A 20,602-nucleotide genomic window follows, 5' to 3' on the forward strand; every position below is an offset into this window, starting at 1 on the left:
CTCTCTCTCTCTCTCTCTCTCTCTCTCTCTCTCTCTCCCTCTCTCCCTCTCTCTCTCTCTCTCTCTCTCTCCCTCTGTCTCCCTCTCTCTCTCCCTGTCTCTCTCTCTCTCCCTCTCTCTCTCTCTCTCTCTCTCTCTCTCTCTCTCTCTCTCTCTCCCTCCCTGTCTTTCCTTCCCTCTCTCTCCCTCCCTGACACTTGTGTAGTTCAGCAGTTCTCTGTACCTGCTGATGGAGAGTCTGAACGCCACCACCCCTCACTATGTACGCTGCATCAAGCCCAATGAGGAAAAGATGCCGTTTGAGTAAGTAATCAACCAGGATATCTTGCTAAATGTGTAACACGGGCCTTAATGTATATTACAGTTTCATTCTGAAGTTTCCACTTCCGGACCTGGATATTAATAACCCTGAGTGTGTCATTATGTCTCGTCAGGTATGACTCAAAGCGGGTGGTCCAGCAGCTGAGGGCGTGTGGAGTCCTGGAGACCATTCACATCAGCGCTCAGAGCTACCCCTCCAGGTGTTACTGACCAGCATCCACACTTCCATACTTCAACAATAACACAACTCTATTTCAACAATAACACAACTCTACGGGCCAGTTTCCCGGATACAGATGAATAATTCCTGAACTAAATGTTTTATAGAATCATTACATTTTGTATTGCGGGACTGGGCTTTTATCCGTGTCCAGGAAATCATCCCTACAAGCTAAACCTTGTATTCACTTACTGTTTTTGATTGTCAGGTGGACGTACATAGAGTTCTACAGCCGGTACAGTATACTGATGAGTCAAGAGGAGCTGGGCCTCAACCACAAGAAACTGGCCTGTAAGACAGTGCTGCAGAGGCTAATTCAGGTGAGGGTGTTAGCCGGTGTGTAGCTGGTTCAAATCGCAGTCCGACAGGGGAACATCTGGTGGGGATTGAATGAGCCGGCAATGGGAAAGTTTGTGGACTAAGTAAGGCACTTAACTCCTAAACTCCTCCAGGGGTGTTGCGCTGAATTTAATGATGTTGGTGTTCATAACCAGGTTGATCTGTTGATGTTTATAACCAGGTTGATCTGTGGTGTTCATAACCAGGTTGATATGTTGGTGTTTATAACCAGGTTGATCTGTTGGTGTTTATAACCAGGTTGATCTGTTGGTGTTTATAACCAGGTTGATCTGTTGGTGTTTATAACCAGGTTGATCTGTTGGTGTTTATAACCAGGTTGATCTGTGGTGTTTATAACCAGGTTGATCTGTGGTGTTTATAACCAGGTTGATCTGTGGTGTTTATAACCAGGTTGATCTGTTGGTGTTCATAACCAGGTTGATCTGTTGGTGTTTATAACCAGGTTGATCTGTGGTGTTTATAACCAGGTTGATCTGTGGTGTTTATAACCAGGTTGATCTGTTGGTGTTCATAACCAGGTTGATCTGTGGTGTTCATAACCAGGTTGATCTGTGGTGTTCATAACCAGGTTGATCTGTGGTGTTTATAACCAGGTTGATCTGTTGGTGTTCATAACCAGGTTGATCTGTTGGTGTTTATAACCAGGTTGATCTGTTGGTGTTCATAACCAGGTTGATCTGTGGTGTTCATAACCAGGTTGATCTGTTGGTGTTTATAACCAGGTTGATCTGTTGGTGTTTATAACCAGGTTGATCTGTTGGTGTTTATAACCAGGTTGATCTGTGGTGTTTTATAACCAGGTTGATCTGTTGGTGTTCATAACCAGGTTGATCTGTTGGTGTTCATAACCAGGTTGATCTGTGGTGTTCATAACCAGGTTGATCTGTGGTGTTCATAACCAGGTTGATATGTTGGTGTTTTATAACCAGGTTGATCTGTTGGTGTTTATAACCAGGTTGATCTGTTGGTGTTTATAACCAGGTTGATCTGTTGGTGTTTATAACCAGGTTGATCTGTTGGTGTTCATAACCAGGTTGATCTGTTGGTGTTTATAACCAGGTTGATATGTTGGTGTTTTATAACCAGGTTGATCTGTTGGTGTTTATAACCAGGTTGATCTGTTGGTGTTTATAACCAGGTTGATCTGTGGTGTTTTATAACCAGGTTGATCTGTTGGTGTTTATAACCAGGTTGATCTGTTGGTGTTTTATAACCAGGTTGATCTGTTGGTGTTTATAACCAGGTTGATCTGTTGGTGTTTATAACCAGGTTGATCTGTTGGTGTTTATAACCAGGTTGATCTGTTGGTGTTTATAACCAGGTTGATCTGTGGTGTTCATAACCAGGTTGATATGTTGGTGTTTTATAACCAGGTTGATCTGTGGTGTTTTATAACCAGGTTGATCTGTTGGTGTTCATAACCAGGTTGATCTGTTGGTGTTCATAACCAGGTTGATCTGTGGTGTTCATAACCAGGTTGATCTGTTGGTGTTTATAACCAGGTTGATCTGTTGGTGTTTATAACCAGGTTGATCTGTTGGTGTTTATAACCAGGTTGATCTGTTGGTGTTTATAACCAGGTTGATCTGTTGGTGTTTATAACCAGGTTGATCTGTGGTGTTCATAACCAGGTTGATATGTTGGTGTTTATAACCAGGTTGATCTGTTGGTGTTTATAACCAGGTTGATCTGTTGGTGTTTATAACCAGGTTGATCTGTTGGTGTTTATAACCAGGTTGATCTGTTGGTGTTCATAACCAGGTTGATCTGTTGGTGTTCATAACCAGGTTGATCTGTGGTGGTCATAACCAGGTTGATCTGTGGTGTTCATAACCAGGTTGATCTGTGGTGTTTATAAACAGGTTGATCTGTGGTGTTCATAACCAGGTTGATCTGTTGGTGTTTATAACCAGGTTGATCTGTTGGTGTTTATAACCAGGTTGATCTGTTGGTGTTCATAACCAGGTTGATCTGTTGGTGTTTATAACCAGGTTGATCTGTTGGTGTTCATAACCAGGTTGATCTGTTGGTGTTCATAACCAGGTTGATCTGTGGTGTTCATAACCAGGTTGATCTGTTGGTGTTCATAACCAGGTTGATCTGTTGGTGTTCATAACCAGGTTGATCTGTTGGTGTTTATAACCAGGTTGATCTGTTGGTGTTTATAACCAGGTTGATCTGTTGGTGTTTATAACCAGGTTGATCTGTGGTGTTTATAACCAGGTTGATCTGTGGTGTTTATAACCAGGTTGATCTGTTGGTGTTTATAACCAGGTTGATCTGTTGGTGTTTATAACCAGGTTGATCTGTTGGTGTTTATAACCAGGTTGATCTGTACTGATATGGGCTACTTGTCTGATGTCACCCACCTACCTTCCAGGACTCAGACCAGAACAAGTTTGGCCGGACCAAGATCTTCTTCCGAGCGGGTCAGGTGGCCTACCTGGAGAAGCTTCGATTGGACCGTCTCCGAAAGGCATGTCTGACCATCCAGAAGCACGTGAGGGGGTGGAGCCACAGGAGGAAGTTCCTACGCATGAGGGAGGCGGCCATCGTCCTCCAACAGTACGTCCGTGGACAGCGGCAGATATGGTGAGTGAGAATGTACATCTACTACGGCAGGCAGGTACTACTACAGCAGACAGGTACTACTACAGCAGGTACTATTACAGCAGACAGGTACTACTACAGCAGGTACTACTACTACAGGTACTACTACAGCAGATAGGTACTACTACAGCAGACAGGTACTACTACAGCAGATAGGTACTACTACAGCAGACAGGTACTACTACAGCAGGTACTACTACAGCAGGTACTACTACAGCAGACAGGTACTACTACAGCAGGTACTATTACAGCAGATAGGTCCTACTACAGCAGACAGGTACTACTACAGCAGATACTATTACAGCAGACAGGTACTACTACAGCAGATAGGTACTACTACAGCAGGTACTACTACAACAGGTACTACTACAGCAGACAGGTACTACTACAGCAGACAGGTACTACTACAGCAGATACTACTACAGCAGACAAGTACTACTACAGCAGGTACTACTACAACAGGTACTACTACAGCAGATAGGTACTACTACAACAGGTACTACTACAGCAGACAGGTACTACTACAGTAGATACTACTACAGCAGATAGGTACTACTACAGCAGGTACTACTACAGCAGACAGGTACTACTACAGCAGATACTACTACAGCAGACAGGTACTACTACAGCAGGTACTATTACAGCAGACAGGTACTACTACAGCAGGTACTACTACAACAGGTACTACTACAGCAGATAGGTACTACTACAGCAGATAGGTACTACTACAGCAGACAGGTACTACTACAGCAGGTACTACTACAGCAGGTACTACTACAGCAGGTACTACTACAACAGGTACTACTACAGCAGGTACTACTACAACAGGTACTACTACATCAGACAGGTACTACTACAGCAGATAGGTACTACTACAGCAGACAGGTACTACTACAGCAGGTACTACTACAGCAGGTACTACTACAGCAGGTACTACTACATCAGACAGGTACTACTACAGCAGGTACTATTACAGCAGACAGGTACTACTACAGCAGGTACTACTACATCAGACAGGTACTACTACAGCAGGTACTATTACAGCAGACAGGTACTACTACAGCAGGTACTACTACAGCAGACAGGTACTACTACAGCAGGTACTACTACAGCAGGTACTACTACAACAGGTACTACTACAGCAGGTACTACTACAGCAGACAGGTACTACTACAACAGGTACTACTACAGCAGGTACTACTACAGCAGGTACTACTACAGCAGGTACTACTACATCAGACAGGTACTACTACAGCAGGTACTATTACAGCAGACAGGTACTACTACAGCAGGTACTACTACAGCAGGTACTACTACATCAGACAGGTACTACTACAGCAGGTACTATTACAGCAGACAGGTACTACTACAGCAGGTACTACTACAACAGGTACTACTACAGCAGGTACTAAAACATCACCTTAGTTATCACATGCTGTGATGCATAGACTGTAGTTGTTGTTATGGTTTCCCTCCTCTTCCTCCTCTTCATCTTCCTCCTCTACAGAAACAGGCCGGCTTCATATCATGCCTATAGCACATGGGAATTTTGGTGATCAGTATAGGAATGAACTCGATCGTCTCTCTGTCTCTCCAGTAAAACGGTGACGGCTGCAGCGTTGAAGCAAGGCTGGGCTGCTGTGGTCATTCAGAGGTACTGGAGAAGTTATCTGACCAGACTGATCTATAGAATGGTCCGTTCCTCCTCTATCATCATCCAAGCCTTCACTAGAGGCTGGATAGCCAGGAAACACTACAAAAAGGTATTGTGCCTAAATCTCAATTGATTTTATATGGCTGTGTCAATCTATAAACATTTGTTGAGTGTTGTATGTGTGCGTCTGTCTCCGTGTCTGCATGCGTCTGTGTATTTGTGTGTGTAACACCTCTCAGATGGTGGAGGTGCAGAAAGCCCTGGTGTTGCAGAAGTATGCCCGGGCGTGGCTCGCCAGGAGACGCTTCCAGAGCCTGCGCCGCCTGGTACACAACGTACAGCTCTCCTACAGGTGCCAGCAGCTCAGGAAGAAACTGGAAGATCAGGTAAAAATGGCCCCGACACCGGTACTGACTGAACGTCCCCTAGACTAGGGTTGTGTTCTGTAGGTACAAAATAAGAAAATACTTTTAAACGGTGTGAAACAAACACGGAGGTACTATCTGTATTAGTCCAATCAGAAACACACATTTTTGTTTTTCATTTCAAAATGTTTTGAAACGTTTTCTCTTGCGTGCCCTTATGGACATGACCCAGTACTGACCTATGTTTGATTGATGCCCTGCTGTATGTCTCCCGAGGCCAAAGAAAACTGTGGGCTGTTGGAGAGGCTGACAGGTCTGGCCGGTGCTCACACCCAAGGTCTAGACAAGCTGCGCTGTCTGGAGGCCCAGCTGGGGAAATCAGCCACTGAGAAGGCTTTGCTAGAGGAGCGAGAGAAGAAGAGCAGGGAGGATGCCGTGAAGACGATAGCTCAGCTTCAAGAGGAAAAAGACAAATTAATCGTTGAAAAGCAGAACTTGGAAAAGAAGCTTGCAGATTCAGCAACAGAGATGAAAGGTGATGGCTCAGATTGTTTAGAGAGGACATGATGGCTCAGATTGTTTAGAGAGGAAATGATGGCTCAGATTGTTTAGAGCGGAAATGATGGCTCAGATTGTTTAGAGAGGACATGATGGCTCAGATTGTTTAGAGCGGAAATGATGGCTCAGATTGTTTAGAGAGGACATGATGGCTCAGATTGTTTAGAGCGGAAATGATGGCTCAGATTGTTTAGAGAGGACATGATGGCTCAGATTGTTTAGAGAGGAAATTATGGCTCAGATTGTTTAGAGAGGGAATGATGGCTCAGATTGTTTAGCGAGGACATGATGGCTCAGACATTTTATACAGAGGACATGATGGCTCAGATTGTTTAGAGAGGAAAGGATGGCTCAGATTGTTTAGAGAGGAAATGATGGCTCAGATTGTTTAGAGAGGACAGGATGGCTCAGATTGTTTAGAGAGGAAATGATGGCTCAGATTGTTTAGAGAGGACAGGATGGCTCAGATTGTTTAGAGAGGACTGGATGGCTCAGATTGTTTAGAGAGGACAGGATGGCTCAGATTGTTTAGAGAGGAAATGATGGCTCAGATTGTTTAGAGAGGACAGGATGGCTCAGATTGTTTAGAGAGGAAATTATGGCTCAGATTGTTTAGAGAGGAAATGATGGCTCAGATTGTTTAGAGAGGAAATGATGGCTCAGATTGTTTAGAGAGGAAATGATGGCTCAGATTGTTTAGAGAGGAAATTATGGCTCAGATTGTTTAGAGAGGGAATGATGGCTCAGATTGTTTAGAGAGGACATGATGGCTCAGACATTTTATACAGAGGACATGATGGCTCAGATTGTTTAGAGAGGAAAGGATGGCTCAGATTGTTTAGAGAGGAAATGATGGCTCAGATTGTTTAGAGAGGACAGGATGGCTCAGATTGTTTAGAGAGGAAATGATGGCTCAGATTGTTTAGAGAGGAAATGATGGCTCAGATTGTTTAGAGAGGAAATGATGGCTCAGATTGTTTAGAGAGGACAGGATGGCTCAGATTGTTTAGAGAGGACTGGATGGCTCAGATTGTTTAGAGAGGACAGGATGGCTCAGATTGTTTAGAGAGGAAATTATGGCTCAGATTGTTTAGAGAGGAAATGATGGCTCAGATTGTTTAGAGAGGAAATGATGGCTCAGATTGTTTAGAGAGGACAGGATGGCTCAGATTGTTTAGAGAGGAAATGATGGCTCAGATTGTTTAGAGAGGAAATGATGGCTCAGATTGTTTAGAGAGGAAATGATGGCTCAGATTGTTTAGAGAGGAAATGATGGCTCAGATTGTTTAGAGAGGAAATGATGGCTCAGATTGTTTAGAGAGGAAATGATGGCTCAGATTGTTTAGAGAGGAAATGATGGCTCAGATTGTTTAGAGAGGACATGATGGCTCAGATTGTTCTATCCTCTTTTTAAACCTCATAAAAGTGTGGTCTGTGGTTTAGATCAGGATTGCACTGACATATAGTATATAGTCAATCATTTTACACTGTGATTCACTTCTTTCATTTCCAGACAGCTTTGATCAAATCAAGACAACTCTGAAAGAAGATCTGGAACGAGAAGAAAGATTGAGGAAGTAAGAGTTGCTTCATGTACCTATACTTTATTCAGACTTCTGAGCCGAGCCGAGCTAAACCAAGCCAAGCTGTACTGGGCTGACCTGGTTACACATCCACCATAGTAGCAGGACCAGTTCTGGTCAGAACAATGTGAAGGGGGAATATCTGAGCCAGTACAGTCAGCAGCAGTACAGTATGGTTCAGGTCCAGTACAGTATGGTTCAGATCAGCACCAGTACAGTATGGTTCAGATCAGCACCAGTACAGTATGCTTCAGGTCCAGTCCAGTATGGTTCAGATCAGCACCAGTACAGTATGGTTCAGGTCCAGTACAGTATGTTTCAGATCAGCACCAGTCCAGTATGTTCAGATCAGCACCAGTACAGTATGGTTCAGATCAGCACCAGTACAGTATGGTTCAGGTCCAGTACAGTATGTTTCAGGTCAGCACCAGTCCAGTATGGTTCAGGTGCAGTACAGTATGGTTCAGGTCAGCACCAGTCCAGTGTGGTTCAGGTCCAGTACAGTGTGGTTCAGGTCCAGTACAGTATGGTTCAGGTCCAGTACAGTATGGTTTAGGTCCAGTACAGTATGGTTCAGGTCAGCACCAGTCCAGTGTGGTTCAGGTCCAGTCCAATATGGTTCAGGTCCAGTCCAATATGGTTCAGGTCCAGTACAGTATGGTTTAGGTCCAGTACAGTATGGTTCAGGTCAGCACCAGTCCAGTGTGGTTCAGGTCCAGTCCAGTATGGTTCAGGTCCAGTCCAGTGTGGTTCAGGTCCAGTCCAGTATGGTTCAGGTCCAGTCCAGTGTGGTTCAGGTCAGCACCAGTCCAGTATGGTTCAGGTCCAGTCCAGTGTGGTTCAGGTCCAGTCCAGTGTGGTTCAGGTCTAGTCCAGTATGGTTCAGGTCCAGTCCAGTGTGGTTCAGATCAGCACCAGTCCAGTATGGTTCAGGTCCAGTACAGTGTGGTTCAGGTCAGCACCAGTCCAGTATGGTTAAGGTCCAGTCCAGTATGGTTCAGGTCCAGTACAGTATGGTTCAGGTCAGCACCAGTCCAGTATGGTTCAGGTCCAGTCCAGTGTTGTTCAGCACTAGTCCAGTATGGTTCAGGTCCAGTACAGTATGGTTCAGGTCAGCACCAGTCCAGTATGGTTCAGGTCCAGTCCAGTGTTGTTCAGCACTAGTCCAGTATGGTTCAGGTCCAGTACAGTATGGTTCAGGTCAGCAACAGTCCAGTATGGTTGAGGTTGGCACAATAGCGTGAAATGGGCACAAGATTGATCTAGTTGTTTCTCAGGATTGCAGAGAACAACCTTGAGCTGCAGAAGGAGGACCATGAGAAGGAGGTGGAGCTGCAGAAGGAGGACCATGAGAAGGAGATGGAGGTTCTGAGGGAGGAGAACAGGAGGCTGAAGGAGGAGAGAGTTGGCCTACAGAGACAGACAGAGGAAGAGGCGCAGGTCAACACTGATCTACAGGACCAGGTCATACAGCTCACCAGGCACGTCACGGTGAGGGTTCATAGGTCATACAGCTTACCAAGCACGTCACGGTGAGGGTTCATAGGTCATACAGCTTACCAATCATGTCAAGGTGAGGCTTCATAGGTCACACAGCTTACCAAGCACGTCAAGGTGAGGGTTCATAGGTCATACAGCTTACCAGGCACGTCAAGGTGAGGGTTCATAGGTCATACAGCTTACCAATCATGTCAAGGTGAGGCTTCATAGGTAATACAGCTTACCAAGCACGTCACGGTAAGGGTTCAAAGGTCGTACAGCTTTCCAAGCATGTCAAGGTAAGAGTTCAAAGGTCATACAGCTTACCAAGCATGTCAAGGTGAGGGTTCAAAGGTCATACAGCTTACCATGCATGTCAAGGTAAGGGTTCAAAGGTCATACAGTTTACCAAGCATGTCAAGGTGAGGGTTCAAAGGTCATGCAGCTTACCAAGCACGTCAAGGTAAGGGTTCATAGGTCATACAGCTTACCAATCATGTCAAGGTGAGGGTTCAAAGGTCATACAGCTCACCAAGCAGGTCAAGGTGAGGGTTCAAAGGTCATACAGCTCACCAAGCAGGTCAAGGTTACGGTTCAAAGGTCATACAGCTCACCAAGCAAGTCAAGGTGAGGGTTCAAAGGTCATACCCAGCAGGTCAAGGTGAGGGTTGAAAGGTCATACCAAGCAGGTCAAGGTGAGGGTTCAAAGGTCATACCAAGCAGGTCAAGGTGAGGCCGCAGGGTGAAGGTTTAATAGACTGATATACACTGAAGGCATACATCTTCTTACAAATTATAATTCTTAAGAAAAGGATCTAATACTGGTGAGCAGAGGCTTAGAATCCATTCTTATTTTGAAGATGGCCTTTTTTTTTTTTTAGGTAGCAACTGTGTTTCTCTTTCCAGGTGATACCCGAGTTACGTAAAGATCTTCACAATCTCCAGACCCAGAGAGATGATCTGGGCAGGAAGATGAAGAAGCAGTCAGAACAAGCCAGAGGTAGCTTTCTATATTCTATTATAAAACTGGGTGGTTCCAGCCCTGAATGCTGATTGGTTGACAGTCATGGCATATCAGACCGTATACCACGGGTATGACTAAACATTTATTTTTTTACTGCTCTAATTACGTTGGTAACCAGTTTATAATAGCAAAAAGGCACCTTGGGGGGTTTGTGATATATGGCTAATATAGGGTTTGTATCCAGGCACTCCGAATTGCGTCATGCATAAGAACAGCCCTTAGCCGTGGTATATTGGCCATATACCACACCTCCTCGGACCTTATTGCTTAAAAAATACTCTCTGTAATGTATTGTGTTATGGGTATATTTCTATTCATGCCAACAGTGTCTTTGTGTGGATTGATGAATGCTTTACAAATCCAGATTATTTTGTTGTCACTTCTCATACATGATTGTTTGTGACTCTCCGTATAGCCAAGATGAGTGTGATCACAAGACAACTTCTTTGTGGCGTGGTTGAAGAGGAGGTCATTTCCAGGTAGTCTAATGGCATTATGCATTTCCTAAAATTTGTGAGAAGAAAAGTTCACTTTAGCTTTAAGCGTTACACATGTTTCCGTTGAAAGGTTGACCTTCGACAGTCCAGACCAGATCTATGAAGTTGGGGATTTGTTGACTGAATTTGATGGACTGCAGAAAGCTACCAGGTTTGAGACAACACCTGTACATTTACTGACTAAAGTGTGCTACTTGTTTAGCTAACTAAGGGAGTGTTTCCCAACTCTGGTCCTCCAGTACCCCCAACAGCCCAACTCCAGTCCTCCAGTACCCCTAACATCCCAACTCCAGTCCTCCAGTACCCCCAACAGCACACATTTTTGGTGTAGCCCCCAGACATGTAGAATCAGGTGTGCTTAGCTGGGTTCACAACAAAAATATGTTATTTTGGAGGTACTGGAGGACCTGTAGTTGGGAAACACTGAACTAAAAGATGCTGACCAATAATGGTCCTGCGTGGTTCAGTTGGTAAGAGTGTGGTGCTAGCAGTGTAACGGATGTGGGTTAAATTCTCCCAAATGTACTCACTGTACTAGAAGTAGCTTTGGATAGAAACGTCTGCTAAGTGTCACACATATCCTTATTATTACTGTAAGGATCCAGCTGCCTGTTTTGGGTCCGTGTGAATGACAGACCTTATTCACACTTCGGCCATGATTGTTCAAAATCCTGGCTAGTGAATAAGGTTGATCGTTTCCTCTGCCGGCAGAGTGCTGGAGAGACACCAGCAGGAACAGAAGGAGGGTTATGACAGCCAGATAGAGGGGCTGACGTTCAAGGTGGAACACCTGCAGAACCAAAACAATCAGCTGCAAAAACTGTTCCAGGAGAAAACGTCTGTCAACGACAGCATCAGCCAGGAGGTGGCCAGGCTCAACACTGAAAACATGGTCATACCTGAGCTGAAGAAGCAGGTGTCAGAGCTACAACGACATAAACAGGAACTGGAAGTTCAACTGGAAGAGCAGGCCAGAAAGATGACAGGTAGATGCAGTACACTACACCATCACTTCAAATGTATGTAGTTTTGTCCTTGAGCTGGTCTTGTCTAATGATGTTCTGTATTAGGTAATTCTGTATTATGTTTCATGTTTTGTGTGGTCCCCAGGAAGAGTAGCTGCTACTTTTGCAACAGCTAATGGGGATCCTAATAAAATACCAATACTTATATCTAGAAGTTTGCGCTCAATCACATTGTTATTCAGTCAATTCCAATCATTTATCTCCTTCTTTTTATTAGAAGAAATTGAGGAGATTTCAAAAGCGCTTCAGATGAATGTTGAAGAGGAAGGCTCCCGTAGCAGGTACAGTAGTATATCCTCAAGCCCTGAAATCATATAACAATATGTCATGTATGCATTCACTCTGGATAAGAGCGTCTGCTAAAATGCTAAAATGACAAAAAATGTTTAAAAAAAATCCAAAGCGACTTATATTAAAGTGAATACATACATTTTCAGTATGTTTGTGATCTCTGTAAGAATTAAACCCACAATCGTGGCATTGCTAGCACCAGGCTGTTATCAGCTTAGCCACAAACGACAACAATCAAAGCTTTCATTGATAATCTAACCACATATTTGACATCTAACCTCTGTGTTTGGGTTCAGGCTGTTGGAGGAGCATGCTGAGGAGGTGGCGAGGGAGAAGCAGGAAGTGGAGAGAGAGAAGCAGGAAGTGGAGAGGGAGAAGCAGGAAGTGGAGAGGGAGAAGCAGGAAGTGGAGAGAGAGAAGCAGGAAGTGGAGAGAGAGAAGGAGGAGGTGGAGAGGGAGAAGGAGGATGTGGAGAGGGAAAAGGAGGATGTGGAGAGGGAGAAGGAGGAGGTGGAGAGGGAGAAGGAGGAAGTGGAGAGGGAGAAGGAGGAGGTGGAGAGAGAGAAGGGGGAAGTGGAAAGGGAGAAGGAGGAGGTGGAGAGGGAGAAGGAGGAAGTGGAGAGAGGGAAGGAGGAGGTGGAGAGAGAGAAGGGGGAAGTGGAAAGGGAGAAGGAGGAGGTGGAGAGGGAGAAGGAGGAGGTGGAGAGGGAGAAGGAGGAAGTGGAAAGAAGGAAGGAGGAGGTGGAGAGGGAGAAGGAGGAGGTGGAGAGGGAGAAGGAGGAAGTGGAAAGAAGGAAGGAGGAGGTGGAGAGGGAGAAGGAGGAGGTGGAGAGGGAGAAGGAGGAAGTGAAGAGAGGGAAGGAGGAGGTGGAGAGGGAGAAGGAGGAGGTGGAGAGGGAGAAGGAGGAAGTGGAGAGAGAGAAGGAGGAGATGGAGAGAGAGAAGGAGGAGGTAGAGAGAGAGAAGGAGGAGATGGAGGTGCTCAGGAAACAGAAGAACACAGAGAGTGAGGCCAAGGCCAGATTCAGTCAGGAGGCATCACGACTCACTGCAGAGAACATGGTGAGTGTGTGTGTGTGTGTGTGTGTGTGTGTGTGTGTGTGTGTGTGTGTGTGCGTGCGTGCGTGCGTGCGTGCGTGCGTGCGTGCGTGCGTGCGTGCGTGCGTGCGTGTGTGTGTGTGTGTGTGTGAGGTGTGTGTGTGTGCGATCGTGCGCGCCAATGTGTGTGCGTGTAATTCACTTGCAATTCACTCCTTATGATACTTAAATGTTATTCCAGGACTTTGAAGAGCAGCTCGACATGAAGGACAGGTTGATAAGGAAGCTACAAAACCAAATCAAGAGCCTTCAAACATCCGAGGAAGGTAACATGATTACAACAAGTCATCAACTTTTTATCACAGTTGATTCTCAGCTCTCTACTCATTTCCTGTATTTCATTTCATGTGTTTTCTTCCTCAGCCAATCAAACACCAGCGCCCACTATTACCAACGAATACCTTGGCATGTTGGAGTACAAGAGGGAGGATGAAGCCAAGCTCATTCAATACGTCATTCTGGGTACTACTGTGGTTGTTGGAGTTATTAGTGCTGGTGTTTTTACTGTTGGATTTGACACGGTTTGTATTGCTGTCACATGACCACACAAGACTACATAGCCTAAGAAAATAGAACTTCGATGACCAAACAACTAGCTCTCTCGATGATAGTGTGCAGCCCCCCCCCCACACCTCTCTGATTCAGAGGGGTTGGGTTAAATGTGGAAGACACATTTCGGTTGAATGCATTCAGTTGTACAACTGATTAGGTATCCTCCTTTCCCTTCCCAATGTTTGGCTCATGTCTAAACTGAGTTATGTTCATTAGGAACCAAATGGAAGAAAGACTGAAACAGGGAGGGGCTATCTGGACTTGTCTAATAAAAAAACGCTAATTTTCATTTTCTGTTGCAAAACGTTTTCCGTTGTGTTCTAATGAACATGGCACTGTCCTATCCTCGTGTCAGACCTGAAGCCCAGATGAGTACTGGTTAACATGATCCCCAACATGGCTGCCCAGTTTCTCTTCATGTGTGCCAATTAAACTTGCTCATGTTTGTAACTGTCCTCTACTCTCCTGTCAGACCTGAAGCCCAGAGGGGTACTGGTTAACATGATCCCCAACATGGCTGCTCAGCTTCTCTTCATGTGTGTCCGTCATGCTGACTACCTTAACGACGGAGCCAAGCTCAAGTCTCTCATGAACGCCATCATCAGTGGGGTTAAAAAGGTCATCACGGTAAGCTGTGGCAATGTTTTGACAATCCTACTGTCTGTGCTGACATGTCGGAATCTCTACAAATACTAACTGAGTTTCTTCTTCTTCTTCTTCTTGTTCTTGTTCTTGTTCTTGTTCTTCTTCTTGTTATTCTTTTTCTTCTTGTTCTTGTTCTTGTTCTTGTTCTTCTTGTTCTTCTTGTTCTTCTTGTTCTTGTTCTTCTTCTTGTTCTTGTTCTTCTTGTTCTTCTTGTTATTCTTCTTTTTCTTCTTGTTCTTGTTCTACTTGTTGTTCTTCCTCCCTTGGAGAAATGAATGACCTTGTTTATAATGACATGCTCATTCTCTCAGAGCTCACACTCTCAACGTTATTGTGCTTGTTAATAGTTTTGTTGTTATTTGTTACCTGTCTCAGGATCACCAAGAAGACTTTGAGTTGCTATCGTTCTGGCTGTCCAACACGTATCACATGCTCAGCTGCCTGAAGCAGTACAGTGGAGAAGAGGTGGGATGGTTTTTTCTAGCATCACATCATCACCATCCGCAGAGATCCTTATTGTTTGTGATCGACACAGAGATTGTAATTGAGATTAAGGAGTCAATTCTATTCCACTCATTATCTTGTACAGTGTTTATTTAATTTATTATTATATTTGTTTTACCTTTATTTAACTAGGCAAATCAGTTAAGAACAAATTATTTCGTTTTTTAAATTATTCAGTGTATGAAGTAAATATATAAATACTTTCTTCTTCTCCATCTTCTCACTCTGTAACTAATGTTAGTTTTCCTTTGTACATTCTGTCGTAGGAGTTTATGAAACAGAACACTCCGCGCCAGAATAAGAACTGCTTGCAGAACTTTGACTTGTCTGAACACAGACAAATCTTCAGTGATCTGGCCATCCGTATCTACCACCAGTTTATATCTGTTATGGAGAAGACTCTTATGCCCATGATCGGTAGGTTTCTCTCATAAGATAACATGATATACATTGATATGATGTACATTGATGTGTAGTCACTTTCCAATCCATTAAATATTTGTTTACAATAAATTATTTCTATCCTCAAGATGATTATATTTAAAGGTAATAAATAACGCTAAATAAAGTGTTTCAATCATTCATCTATTCATACCTGTTCTAGGTAATGAGTGTGTTTACACGTCTCTGTTTTCCTCCAGGTCCTGGTATGCTGGAGTATGAGAGTCTCCAGGACATCTCTAGTATGAAGCCTACAGGTTTCCGTAAGCGTTCCAGCAGCATCTATGAGGACCAGGAGGTCTGCACCATCTACTCTCTCCTCCAGCAGCTCAGTCTGTACCACAGCACTATGAGTCAGCACGGCATGGAGGAGGGGCTGGTTAGACAGGTAGGGTGGGGTGGGGTGGGGGGGGGGTCAGACTGGGGGTCGGGGTTCAGCAAACTGGATGTAGTCTATCACAGTGCCATCCGTTTTGTCACCAAAGCCCCATATACCACCCACCACTGTGACCTGTATGCTCTCGTCGGCTGGCCCTCGCTACATATTCGTCGCCAGACCTACTGGCTCCAGGTCATCTATAAGTCTCTGCTTGGTAAAGCTCCGCCTTATCTCATCTCACTGGTCACGATAACAACACCCACCCGTAGCACGCGCTCCAGAAGGTATATCTCACTGGTCATCCCCAAAGCCAACACCTCTTTGGCCGCTTTTCCTATCAGTTCTCTGCTGCCAATGACTGGAACGAATTGCAAAAAGCGCTGAAGCTGGAGACTTATATAACCTTCACTAACTTTAAACATCAGCTATCTGAGCAGCTTACCAATCACTGCAGCTGTACATAGCCCATCTGTAAATAGCCCATCCAACTACCTACCGCATCCCCATATTGTTTTTTATTTACTTTTCTGCTCTTTTGCAAACCAGTATCACTACTTACACACCATCATCTGCTCATCTATCACGCCAGTGTTAATCTGCTAAATTGTAATTTCTTGCTACTATGGCCTATTTATTGCCTTACCTCCTTACCACATTTGCACACACTGTCTATAGACTATCTACTGTGTTACTGACTGTACGCTTGTTTATTCCATGTGTAGCTCTGTGTTGTTGTTTTGTGTCGCACTGCTTTGCTTTATCTTGGCCAGGTCACAGTTGTAAATGAGAACTTGTTCTCAACTGGCCTACCTGGTTAAATAAAGGTGAAATAAATAAAAATAATCATAAAAAAGATGGGGATGGGGTCAGACAGATGGGGGGGATGGGGTCAGACAGATGGGGGGGGTCAGAGGTGGGGGGGGCGGTTCAGACTAGTGGCGATGGGGGTCAGACAAGTAGGGGTGGGGGGGTCAGTGTTTGTGTTTTGTGTGTGTGTCTTTGTGTGTGTGTGTGTGTGTGTGTGTGTGTGTGTGTGTGTGTGTGTGTGTGTGTGTGTGTGTGTGTGTGTGTGTGTGTGTGTGTGTGTGTGTGTGTGTGTGTGTGTGTGTGTAAAGGAAAGGAGTAAACTTCTTCTTGGGATCAATTGTGGTGTTTCACAGGGATTGATTCTTGGACCTTTGTCATTTCCAGTTTATATTAAACTCATCTAAATGTGTGTATGTGTGTTGTCCAACAGGCTGTGAAACAGACCTTCTTCCTGGTGGGCGCGGAAACACTCAACAGCATCCTGCTACGCAAAGACATGTGTTCCTGTAGGAAGGGAATGCAGATTAGGTAGGGGACAGAGAGAGAGAGAGTGTGTGTGTGTGTGTGTGTGTGTGTGTGTGTGTGTGTGTGTGTGTGTGTGTGTGTGTGTGTGTGTGTTGAACAAGAAGAGAGGAAGGAAAAGAGAACCAGGGAGGGAGAGAGAACCAGGGAGGGATAGAAAACCAGGGAGGGAGAGAGAACCAGGGAGAGAGAGAGAACCAGGGAGAGAGAGAGAACCAGGGAGGGAGAGAGAACCAGGGAGGGAGAGAGAACCAGGGAGGGAGAGAGAACCAGGGAGGGAGAGATGGAAAGCTAAATCCTACTCAACAAACAGTGAAAGTTCCTATAGTGTATGTTAGGTAACGTAACAACATGTTTCAGTTACCTGTCTGTATGTTATGTAAGGTAACAACATGTTTCAGTTACCTGTCTCTGTGTTAGGTAAGGTAACAACATGTTTCAGTTACCTGCCTGTATGTTAGGTAAGGTAACAACATGTTTCAGTTACCTGTCTGTGTGTTAGGTAAGGTAACAACATGTTTCAGTTACCTGTCTGTATGTTAGGTAAGGTAACAACATGTTTCAGTTACCTGTCTGTGTGTTAGGTAAGGTAACAACATGTTTCAGTTACCTGTCTGTATGTTAGGTAAGGTAACAACATGTTTCAGTTACCTGTCTCTGTGTTAGGTAAGGTAACAACATGTTTCAGTTACCTGTCTGTATGTTAGGTAAGGTAACAACATGTTTCAGTTACCTGTCTGTGTGTTAGGTAAGGTAACAACATGTTTCAGTTACCTGTCTGTATGTTAGGTAAGGTAACAACATGTTTCAGTTACCTGTCTGTGTGTTAGGTAAGGTAACAACATGTTTCAGTTACCTGTCTGTATGTTAGGTAAGGTAACAACATGTTTCAGTTACCTGTCTGTGTGTTAGGTAAGGTAACAACATGTTTCAGTTACCTGTCTGTGTGTTAGGTAAGGTAACAACATGTTTCAGTTACCTGTCTGTGTGTTAGGTAAGGTAACAACATGTTTCAGTTACCTGTCTGTATGTTAGGTAAGGTAACAACATGTTTCAGTTACCTGTCTGTATGTTAGGTAAGGTAACAACATGTTTCAGTTACTTGTCTGTATGTTAGGTAAGGTAACAACATGTTTCAGTTTACCTGTCTGTATGTTAGGTAACATAATAACATGTGTCCAGGTGTATCATCAGTTACCTGTCTGTATTTTCCAGGTCTAACATCAGTTACCTGTCTGTGTTTTCCAGGTCTAACATCAGTTACCTGTCTGTGTTTTTCAGGTGTAACATTAGTTACCTGTCTGTGTTTTCCAGGTCTAACATCAGTTACCTGTCTGTGTTTTCCAGGTCTAACATCAGTTACCTGTCTGTGTTTTCCAGGTCTAATATCAGTTACCTGTCTGTGTTTTCCAGGTCTAACATTAGTTACCTGTCTGTGTTTTCCAGGTCTAACATCAGTTACCTGTCTGTGTTTTCCAGGTCTAACATCAGTTACCTGTCTGTGTTTTCCAGGTCTAACATCAGTTACCTGTCTGTGTTTTCCAGGTCTAACATCAGTTACCTGTCTGTGTTTTCCAGGTCTAACATCAGTTACCTGTCTGTGTTTTCCAGGTCTAACATCAGTTACCTGTCTGTGTTTTCCAGGTCTAACATCAGTTACCTGTCTGTGTTTTCCAGGTGTAACATCAGTTACCTGTCTGTGTTTTCCAGGTCTAACATTAGTTACCTGTCTGTGTTTTCCAGGTCTAACATCAGTTACCTGTCTGTGTTTTCCAGGTGTAACATCAGTTACCTGTCTGTGTTTTCCAGGTCTAACATCAGTTACCTGTCTGTGTTTTCCAGGTCTAACATCAGTTACCTGTCTGTGTTTTCCAGGTCTAACATCAGTTACCTGTCTGTGTTTTCCAGGTCTAACATCAGTTACCTGTCTGTGTTTTCCAGGTCTAACATCAGTTACCTGTCTGTGTTTTCCAGGTCTAACATCAGTTACCTGTCTGTGTTTTCCAGGTCTAACATCAGTTACCTGTCTGTGTTTTCCAGGTCTAACATCAGTTACCTGTCTGTGTTTTCCAGGTCTAACATCAGTTACCTGTCTGTGTTTTTCAGGTGTAACATCAGTTACCTGTCTGTGTTTTCCAGGTCTAACATCAGTTACCTGTCTGTGTTTTCCAGGTCTAACATCAGTTACCTGTCTGTGTTTTCCAGGTCTAACATCAGTTACCTGTCTGTGTTTTCCAGGTCTAACATCAGTTACCTGTCTGTGTTTTCCAGGTGTAACATCAGTTACCTGTCTGTGTTTTCCAGGTCTAACATCAGTTACCTGTCTGTGTTTTCCAGGTCTAACATCAGTTACCTGTCTGTGTTTTCCAGGTCTAACATCAGTTACCTGTCTGTGTTTTCCAGGTCTAACATCAGTTACCTGTCTGTGTTTTCCAGGTCTAACATCAGTTACCTGTCTGTGTTTTTCAGGTGTAACATTAGTTACCTGTCTGTGTTTTCCAGGTCTAACATCAGTTACCTGTCTGTGTTTTCCAGGTCTAACATCAGTTACCTGTCTGTGTTTTCCAGGTCTAACATCAGTTACCTGTCTGTGTTTTCCAGGTCTAACATCAGTTACCTGTCTGTGTTTTCCAGGTGTAACATCAGTTACCTGTCTGTGTTTTCCAGGTCTAACATCAGTTACCTGTCTGTGTTTTCCAGGTCTAACATCAGTTACCTGTCTGTGTTTTCCAGGTCTAACATCAGTTACCTGTCTGTGTTTTCCAGGTCTAACATCATTTACCTGTCTGTGTTTTCCAGGCGTAACATCAGTTACCTGTCTGTGTTTTCCAGGTCTAACATCAGTTACCTGTCTGTGTTTTCCAGGTCTAACATCAGTTACCTGTCTGTGTTTTCCAGGTCTAACATCAGTTACCTGTCTGTGTTTTCCAGGTCTAACATCAGTTACCTGTCTGTGTTTTCCAGGTCTAACATCAGTTACCTGTCTGTGTTTTCCAGGTCTAACATTAGTTACCTGTCTGTGTTTTCCAGGTCTAACATCAGTTACCTGTCTGTGTTTTCCAGGTGTAACATCAGTTACCTTGAGGCGTGGCTAAAGGAGAAGGACCTAGTGACGGGTACCATGGCTACTCTGAAGCCTCTGTCTCAGGCTGCCTGGCTGCTGCAGGTCAACAAGACCACTGATGACGACATCAAAGACATCACAGAGCAATGCTCAGAACTCAGCCCTGTACAGGTACTGAAGCGGCAGGTAGCCTAGCGGCGAAGTGCGTTGTGCCAGTCTACCCAAAGAACACTGGTTCAAATCCCCTAGAAAAAATCTACCAATGTGTCCTTGAGCAAGGCACTTAACCCTAATCGCTCCTGTAAATTGCTCTGGATAAGAGCATCTGCTGAAATGTAATCGAAAGCATGTTTTAATGAATCTTGTTTACTGCCCTGTTCTAGATTGTCAAGATTTTGAACTCTTACACGCCCACTGATGATTTTGAGAAAAGGGTGGCACCGTCATTCGTCCGCAAAGTTCAGGTAAATATCAATCCTATGACAAGGATTAGGAGCACCTGCTTTTTTACACAGTTTGAATTATCATTACATTTGAATTATTATTACATTTGAATTACTAGACATTATATCATTTTAATCACAACGTCTCCATGAACTACAT

At 44.1% G+C, this 20,602-nt stretch overlaps 1 protein-coding gene across 1 annotated transcript in view; it reads left to right on the plus strand.

The window, feature by feature from the left end:
• The window catches only part of LOC106584741 (unconventional myosin-Vc), a 36,156-nt gene that overhangs the window by 13,860 nt on the left and 1,694 nt on the right, over positions 1-20,602 (plus strand). Inside the window, exons 16-39 of the mRNA XM_045706108.1 lie at positions 206-303; positions 435-521; positions 750-861; positions 3,282-3,493; positions 5,109-5,274; positions 5,405-5,551; positions 5,807-6,065; positions 7,602-7,665; positions 8,949-9,162; positions 10,057-10,150; positions 10,590-10,653; positions 10,742-10,822; positions 11,383-11,663; positions 12,709-12,749; positions 12,870-13,049; positions 13,267-13,351; positions 13,449-13,547; positions 14,110-14,264; positions 14,658-14,747; positions 15,053-15,203; positions 15,428-15,615; positions 16,844-16,941; positions 19,999-20,170; positions 20,383-20,463. Of these exons, the coding sequence (XP_045562064.1) occupies positions 206-303; positions 435-521; positions 750-861; positions 3,282-3,493; positions 5,109-5,274; positions 5,405-5,551; positions 5,807-6,065; positions 7,602-7,665; positions 8,949-9,162; positions 10,057-10,150; positions 10,590-10,653; positions 10,742-10,822; positions 11,383-11,663; positions 12,709-12,749; positions 12,870-13,049; positions 13,267-13,351; positions 13,449-13,547; positions 14,110-14,264; positions 14,658-14,747; positions 15,053-15,203; positions 15,428-15,615; positions 16,844-16,941; positions 19,999-20,170; positions 20,383-20,463 (3,219 nt within the window). The remainder of the gene's footprint in view (positions 1-205; positions 304-434; positions 522-749; positions 862-3,281; positions 3,494-5,108; positions 5,275-5,404; positions 5,552-5,806; positions 6,066-7,601; positions 7,666-8,948; positions 9,163-10,056; positions 10,151-10,589; positions 10,654-10,741; positions 10,823-11,382; positions 11,664-12,708; positions 12,750-12,869; positions 13,050-13,266; positions 13,352-13,448; positions 13,548-14,109; positions 14,265-14,657; positions 14,748-15,052; positions 15,204-15,427; positions 15,616-16,843; positions 16,942-19,998; positions 20,171-20,382; positions 20,464-20,602) is intronic.

Source organism: Salmo salar, chromosome ssa23 (genome assembly GCF_905237065.1).
Source record: "Salmo salar chromosome ssa23, Ssal_v3.1, whole genome shotgun sequence".
NCBI lineage: Eukaryota > Metazoa > Chordata > Actinopteri > Salmoniformes > Salmonidae > Salmo > Salmo salar.